The 8,363-nt window shown below is 41.6% G+C and overlaps 1 protein-coding gene across 1 annotated transcript; it reads left to right on the plus strand.

Moving 5' to 3' along the window:
- Positions 1–822: 822 nt before the first annotated feature.
- On the plus strand, positions 823–7,849 carry LOC104409614 (opsin-VA-like). Its single transcript, XM_010019531.1, has 5 exons — positions 823–1,183; positions 2,643–2,853; positions 3,465–3,582; positions 6,681–6,920; positions 7,667–7,849. The coding sequence occupies exons 1-5, from the start codon at positions 823–825 to the stop codon at positions 7,847–7,849; spliced, it is 1,113 nt and encodes a 370-aa protein (XP_010017833.1).
- The last annotated feature ends 514 nt before the right edge of the window (positions 7,850–8,363 follow it).

The raw sequence follows: 8,363 nt of genomic DNA on the forward strand, positions 1-8,363 counted from the left end.
TATTTAAAACCTCTATATTTAAAGTATTGTTGTGCATATTTGAGTTTTTAGCACTAAAGCTGCAGTTATAATCATTATGCCTTCATCAGGAATAATATAGGTTCTGTCTCTGATAGAAGCTGAAATTCCACTGAATAACATTAGAAAACACTTAATTTGGAGCTTTGTTTCTGAGGCCATAAGCTCTCCTGAGCTGCGGGCAGGGCTGTGAGTGCAGTCTCACTGCCTGCTTTACAGCTGCTGTCGTTGCCCAGCATTAATCTTTTCAGGGCTGCCCTCTTTCAAGAACACAAGCCAAGTGGGAGCCTCCCCCTTGCTGCGCTCCCGGCAGCACAGGGCAGGAGGACGATCGCTCCACCCTCGCTGTTAACGAAAGGAGAGCTTCGTTTTTACAGTGCTAAAGGTCAAGGAGGCTTCATTCCGCCCCCCGCCCCCTTCCCCCTCAGAGTAGGGATGATCTGAGGGGTATTTGAGCACTGCTGCTGGCTGTTGCAGAAGGAGGAAACCTGCAGCTTCTGTGGCTGGGTTTTGTTACAAAGACAGCTGCAGCAGGAGAGAGGCAGGAGGCTGCTGACAGGGAGGGGCAGAAGTTCTTCCACGGGATTTTCCTGCTCATCACTGTTCCCACATTCACTGCACAGCACTAAACTTTCCTCTGGCCAAAACTTTGTCCTCTGGACTATTCCTGGGAAGTGGAGGCATCGAGAGTTTGTTCACACTTCTGCTGGAGACAGCAAATTTCTCCTTTTAATTCTCAATGTTATTTAGAGATTAGAAACTCCAATATTACACAGTATTATTTCTGCTAATGAGAAAGAGAAAATGGATGCATTCACAGCACCTGAAAACCAGTCATTTTTGCACAGTTCCTCTGGCCCTGCCAGATGGGATCCCTTCCATCGTCCCTTGGACTCCATCCAGCCCTGGAACTTCAGGCTTCTGGCAGCAGTAATGTTGGTGGTGACCTCCCTGTCACTTGCTGAGAACTTGGCTGTGATCCTGGTAACTTTTAAGTTCAAGCAATTGAGACAACCTGTCAATTATGTTATAGTCAATTTGTCTGTGGCTGATTTCCTGGTCTCACTGACTGGTGGCATCATCAGCTTTTTAACAAATCTAAAAGGTTATTTTTATATGGGATATTGGGCTTGTGTCCTGGAAGGATTTGCTGTCACGTTTTTTGGTAAGCTTGTTTTTGTTTGTAGTTGTATGTTCTTTTCCTTCACCTTCCTTCAATGCATTCCAGTAACTGTCCTGCAGCTTCCCAAATGGCTGACTTTGCATACTTTTAACTTGCTGGTTCTTTCCCCAGTTAAATACATTCTGTAGTGGATCTCATGTGTGAGTTAATAACATATATTACTATCTCTGTCATATGCCAGTGGCTTGTTGCATGTATACTGATCACTGAATATGTTTAATATAATGAGGAAAAGCATGCTAACAGACTAACAGCTTTGGGGGGAGGAGGGAGTTGGGTAAAACAATGCCAGGGAAAAATTCTCTATGTGTAACTGTTTTCAAGGTTTGTATTTAGGTGTGTGCATGTATGAATAAACAACAGAGAGAGGAAAAGAGTGAGTAGCTGCTTTTAAACTGTGGAAAATATCATGGAAACATCTTACGCTAGCTAGCTGCAGGGTTATAGCAATGATACAGCTGTAACAGTCACTCCACACACCTACCTCTTTTTGTGATTCCTTTTCTTGACTTCATTTTACTAACTACAAAGAAAGTATTAGAAGTACGCTAATACTCTGTGTAAATACATCTCTGCAGAAGAAATGGAAAGTTAATTTTCAATGGGTTGTCTACTTAAAAGAGGCAACCCTGTATCCCTGTTCCTGTTTCTAAAGCTGCATAATAAAGACAGCCTTCTGAGTCTTGGCACTTGTCTGAATCAAACGCATTCCTGATCTGCAGCCTGAAAAGGAGCTCCATGTTGCTCTCAGCCTGGTTAAGTTATACAGAGAGGGAATGTCGGCAAGGGACAGTGCTGCTAAATCAGTCTGTGGCATGTAAACTGTGTCCCATGAATAAAGATCAGGCTATTTGAAGGTTTTGGTAGCCAACCAGGTGATATGTGCCTGATAAACTGATAACTTCTTGCAAAGATAGTGTTTTGAAGATATATCTTAATTTGTTTATTTGGAAACTACACATTATTTGCAGCTTTTCAGAGTAGAACTGAATGAAAAAAAGAAGTCATTGCCAGTCTAAGTGGTCTGATTGGCTGCTTGGTTTTGTAGTCATTGTGCTGCAGACTGACAAACTAGACAAATATGAAAATCTTGTGCTCTTAATAAACATTAGAATAATGCACATAAGTAGCACATCCTTTTATAAACTTGGATTGATGGAAGAGGTGATGAAGAGGAGCCTGATAATGGTGGGTGGTCAAACACTGGGACAGGTTGACCCAGGGTGGTTGTGGAGTCTCCATCCATGGACATATTCAAAACCCAATTGGACTTGGTCCTGGACAACCTGCAGTATGGACTGTGCTTGAAGGGGGTGGTGGTGTTGAACTAGGTGACCTCCAGAGGTGCCTTTCATCCTAACCAATTCTGGGATGTGAGATGGTGTTTGCTTTTAAGTGAATCTTCTTAAATTTTGATGCTGACTGTGTTTTCTTCCTACAGGCATTGTTGCTCTCTGGTCTCTTGCTCTGTTGGCTTTTGAGCGGTACGTTGTGATCTGCCGCCCACTGAGGAACATGCATTTGAGTGGGAAGCATGCAGCGCTGGGTATTGCCTTTGTGTGGACCTTTTCCTTCATTTGGACCATTCCACCAGCAATGGGTTGGAGCAGTTACACCACCAGTAAGATTGGAACTACTTGTGAGCCTAACTGGTAAGGCCACTCTTGCAGGGTATGGTAAAGAAATGCAACTTGCAGCTCAGGACATCTGAGGGGCAGGAATTTAAAGGAAAGGTTTAAAGATGCTGTGCATCTCTGCAAAAACGGATGTAGAGGAAATTGTAACAAACCTGAGCAAAATTCACCAAGAACAGAATTAAAAAAAAAAAAAAAAGTCCAAGGGAAATCTAAAGGAGGAGCTTCCAGCTCTACTGACAAGAACAGTCCTGCACCTTGTGCTTCTTATCAGGATTCACAGAGGACAAAGAGACAGGTTTTTTAAAAGACTGGGCAAAGCCCTGGGAACCTGGTCTGACCACACAGGGACTCCACTTCAAGCAGGAGATTGGGCTACATGTCCCTTCCTCCCCAACTGTCCCACAGTTCTAGGATACTGTGGTCACAGGATCCTGTCCTAGCCCATGGCCAGGGAGGAGGCCCAGGGCTCCGTATGGTGGTATGACTAGAGCTGTAAAGGGGCACTTTGAATGAAACAGTTGACAAAAATACGAGTGACAGCCTTGAAGAGCAAAATCAGTGCTTCAAGAAATTACTAAGAACACAGGTTAGTAATACATATACAATGTATTTTGTGTTTTATACAGGTACTCAGGAGCTTATACTGACCGTACATATATTATCGCATTCTTCATCACCTGTTTTATAGTGCCTTTATCTGTGATTTTGGTATCCTATGGAAAACTGATGCAGAAGCTAAGAAAGGTAAGAATAAACACTTGTAAGTAAAATTTCACATGTGTGTATGCAAACATTTTGAATTTTTGTGTTCAATTTTCTATAAAGATCAGACAAAAGCAGATGAGATTTCCAGGCAGCAAATGCACTCAGCTATCGTCCCTTGTAATGTAATTATCCTTACGCACAGAAACTCGTGTTATGGTTAGACTTTTCAAAGTGTGGAGTTTGCAGTCACTTTATGCATCTCGTTAGCCAAATCTCATACCAGTGAAAGAATGTCTGCCTCATAACAAAAGAAACTGAATGACCCAGTGTTGGTGTAATTGCAAATGTTCTTCAATTTGGTGATGTTTTGTATGACTCAAACCGGATAAATCAAAATTTCATTTAAAATGACTGTAAATGTTAAGAGTGCTGGCTAATACTCTTTAGCACTTACATGCAGAATAAATTGTAGCATAAATAATGTATTGCTGTGTAGTAAATAAAATATTAGATCGTCCAGGAACATTTAAAAAACTTGAGAAATGCTTTTGAGTTTTATTTAATGATTATGTTGACTTGATCTAAAAGAGTATCTGCAACAAATGAAAAGAAGACAATAAATAGGAAAATTCCTATTTGGGACAGGATTTGATACAATATTGTTATTTCTATTTACTGCTATTAGCTGCCTTGTCTTATTGCTTTAGTAATAAATTCAGTAAATTTCTTCAATTTACTGATGTTATGGAAGTATTTGGGATAACAAAACAGTTGTATTTATTCTCAGTGTCATTTTCTCTAAGTGAAACAAAACAGATGGCAAATGCATAAAATATCTTATTTTCTTGTTAGAAAATACATATTGGAACATGCATACTGCAGGTGACATCAGCATTCCTCTAAATGGATTTTTCATTATTTCCCCCAGGATGCATTTGGGGGAGAAAAGGTTAAGTGGCTGGAGGAGGTTGATTTCAATGTCAAACACAACAAGTGTCCCAGATTGAATGTGAACCGTAGCACAGGCATGTTACTGCTCACAGTGCTCATGGTGAGGTAGCAAAGGGTCTGGTAGTGGGAGGGTGGGGGACATGAATTACAAGACATTGAAATACTTGAAGAAAACCATTGTTGATGACTCAGACTCTCTTGAGATAACTTGTAAAACTACGATTCTGATACTCTGAACATCCAGAACTTTTATCAGTACTTTATTTTTCCCTGTCCAAACCTACCTGCAGAGGAAATGGAATGGAGAGAGCACAGGCCAAAGTGGCCCTGGTGACCGGGCATGAAAGGGAGGGATGTTAATCCAACAGAGGGGGTGTGCAGCCAAGCATCCAGCGCTATGATGGCTCTGCCAGAGCCGTGGCTGATGTGCTATGCAGATGCTTTAGCAGGTGCACAGAAAAGGCCATTTCCTTCCTCCAGCATAGTTACTTAAGAGGCTGCAAGTTAAACCAAAAGCAGGTGAGATGAGATAAAAAGGAGGCAGAGAAGGAAAATGTCATCCCTCAGTCACAGCAGAAGCCAGTGAATGGTCCATCTTGCCATTTGGGTCAGGTCAGGATATCTTCTGGAAGACTGATCTGTGCCACATAGTGGGTCCCAACATTGGCTTGGAGCGACTGTCGTGTGATCTCACTAGGCTGACTTTCTCACTCCTCTTTCTGTTATCCAGAAAGAATAGCAGCAACATTAAAGAAAACAGTAAATCACACTTCTCAGGAAGTTGTGTGTTTCCTATTGCTTTTGCAGCTCAGAGACCTGGCAGACCATACAGCTGTGAGATGCTGGGGCAGCCTCAGGACACCACATCATAAATGATGTAGCCGTAGCCTGTGCCAGCCCTTGCCTTTGGCTTTTGTTGGCTTTTGCAGAGTGATGTAACTGTGTGAGTCAGCCTCTGTTACTTAAAATAGCTTAAAACAAACTCTGGTGTAGAAAAGCCAACTGCCTGGAATATATTCTTCAAATTTATAATAAATTGCCATAAGGTTATATCTCACAACTAAGCTAAATTTACAAATCCAACTCCAGTGAAAAGAGAGACCCCAGCACAAGAATTGGTGTCTTTATGTTTCCAGCCAAACCACTTCCCAGATTTTGACTGCCATTTCCCATGGTTGCCACAGTGCAGACTTGGTCCTGTGTGGCATTGGTTTGTCTTAGAGAAGTCTGCTAGTCCCTCAGTCCCTGTGAGCCCAGCTTTGCAATGCCAATAGTATCTTTCACTACAACTGCAAAACTAATGAAAAAAAGAAACCTTAGGAAAAGATCTAATTAACAGACTACAATGGAGATAAATTATTATGGCACTATTCCTTTGTTTGCAAGATGGCTCCTTATCAGTTTCATGTTCTCAGATTTAGAAAGGAAGGAATCTACTGCCATCCACAAAAAGCCGTAATAGAGAAAAAGGCCAGGCTGATGTGAGACAAGGACATAACAGCCAGGAGATTCTGTAGCCAATGTAGCTCCATTGAAGCGAGCGATGTATGGCAAGCTGTATCACTCAAAAATGTAGCCCTAATTGTTTCATATTTTTAGAGGTAACTAAACTGGTATCAGGTGATACCAGTTGCTCATTCTGTCAGGATCATTGTTTCTGAATAGAGGCCATATCTTGTCTCTGATCTGACTTAAAAATCATTAGGATTACTTTTCTCACAGATGGAATTTAAAGGTATTTCTGCACTGCCTTGGGGTGGGCTGATGCAGCACCCATAAAGTTATCTGAGCTAGATCAACTTTCGTGAGGCTGGACAGCAAACCTGTGCCACCACTTCGCTGCTTGTGACTTGGCTGTAGTCTTGGGAGTGTCTCCGCAGGCTGCAGTTGTGCCCGACTGCAATTAGATTGCTACACAGAGGTTGCCCTAGTAATTGCTTTTTGCTCTCACTTTGACAATAAAAATGTAAAGACACTTCAGCAAGGGCAATGACAATGTACAGTAATTCATGTCCCTCAGCAGTAACACTTGACACCCTGTGGTCCAGTAACAGCATCCTTATGTGCTGTCATACTCAAGAAGAGCAGGTCTTTCCTTCTAGCATGACAGATTGTTAACCTGCTCACTAGATGCACTGATTGGAGGCCTTGTTGTTTTCTAGAATCTTCTATTCTTTTCTTTAAAGGTGTCAGATACACAAGGCAGGCTGGGAACTACCAGGAAACCTGAAAGACAAGTGACTAGAATGGTTGTGGTTATGATCATTGCCTTTCTAATCTGCTGGATGCCATACGCCGCCTTTTCTATCCTAGTCACTGCATACCCCTCCATTGAGCTGGATCCTTGTCTGGCAGCAATTCCAGCTTTCTTTTCCAAAACAGCTTCTGTTTATAATCCAGTTATTTATGTCTTTATGAACAAACAGGTACTGTATGCTCTCAAATTGTTTTTAACACTCATATTTTATTATTTTGTCTTGCTTTATAACGAATTATTTGTACTTATCTACTAGGTAACTATGTTAGCTTTTATGATGTGCTAGCATTGCAATATCCAGCATTTAGAACTAAGAAAAAATAATGAATGTAACAGGCATGATAATAAACTTGAACAGACTTACACTATGTACCTCCTAAGAGCGGTGGCACCAAGCAGAATATAAGCATGTAAGTGAAGAAAAAGAAAACCAGTAAAGTGACTGTTGAACAAGAAGTGATGAATACGTTTCTTCTCTCAGTGCTGCAGAGAAAGCTACTGCTTATCTCGCATGCTATGGGCAGCACCCTGATCTCCCAGTGTGTGGCAGATCTCTTGCTGGTTTTCCCTTGCTCATAGGTATGAACAGCATGGAAACAAACTGTCTTTGAATAGATGGGTATTATCACATGAAAGCAACTCTTAAGCCTGGAGAAACGACCAGTTCTGTCCATTAGATGTGGTTAGTAACAAACAGAAGAGGAGACAGTTTTTGGAATAAGATTTTCCAGTAGTCTTGGTCTTTTTAGAGTTCTTCATGGTGGTGCAGGCAGATACATTGTATGGGGCTGTTTCTTTATTCTCCCAACTGACTCAGAAGAGAATTTCCAGGAGTTTTAGCTAAGACACAGACTGCTTTATAGAGATATTGTAAAATTCCAAGTGTTTTGATTGATCTTTTTTTCAACTTTCTAGTTCAGGAAGTGTCTGATTCAAATGTTCAGCTGCAGTGCCATAGAAACTGCAGAGTCCAACATGAACCCGACTTCAGGGAGAGCAATGCTAACCCAAGACAAAAGAGGCAGTGAGACGTCCACCATGGCAGTACGTAGCACCATTTCTAAGAGGAAAAATGGAGATGAACACAGCAATTGCTGATCTTCTGCTTAGTTGGCAGCTTCATAAAACAAAATCTGTCCCATGTAGGGTGGGAGATATGATCATTAACAAAGTGCCAAAGAATATTTTCTTGTTACTGTCACTTAATACAAATAATGTTGTCAGTAGGGACATTAAGCTCCTGTGGATACCAGCTTTTGAGATTCCAGGCTCCTGAGTGATGTAAGAGTTTCTTGGCTCTGCAGTTGCAGTCAAATACTCAGCCATAAGGTGAGTCCCTTCCTCCACTGTGTTCTTCTTCCCAATCCACAGCCTACTTGCAAGCAATGGAGGTTCTGAGAGGAGCAGGTCTAAGTGCTTTTCTGGTTGGTTTGGGAATTTTTACTAAAAAAAATAAAGAGACAAACCAAACCTGAAAAAGCCGGAGGCTCTGCACTTGTGTCTGTTCTTGGTGAAAACCTTAATGGGCCACTGAACTCTCCAGAAGCTTGGACAAGCCATCCAGACTCCCCAGCACTGTTTTAATAAAACAAACCCTATCAAGAGCTGTTCA

The sequence above is a fragment of the Nestor notabilis genome, unplaced genomic scaffold (genome assembly GCF_000696875.1).
Source record: "Nestor notabilis isolate BGI_N333 unplaced genomic scaffold, ASM69687v1 scaffold13318, whole genome shotgun sequence".
Taxonomy (NCBI): domain Eukaryota; kingdom Metazoa; phylum Chordata; class Aves; order Psittaciformes; family Psittacidae; genus Nestor; species Nestor notabilis.

What these genes read in the sequence shown, in the direction of transcription:
- LOC104409614 (XM_010019531.1), top strand. Translation starts at nt 823, where the DNA reads ATGGATGCATTCACAGCACCTGAAAACCAGTCATTTTTGCACAGTTCC. An exon ending in TGATGCAGAAGCTAAGAAAG is followed by an intron (nt 3,583 to 6,680) that starts GTAAGAATAAAC and finishes TTTTCTTTAAAG; the next exon opens with GTGTCAGATACACAAGGCAG. An exon ending in ATGTCTTTATGAACAAACAG is followed by an intron (nt 6,921 to 7,666) that starts GTACTGTATGCT and finishes TCAACTTTCTAG; the next exon opens with TTCAGGAAGTGTCTGATTCA.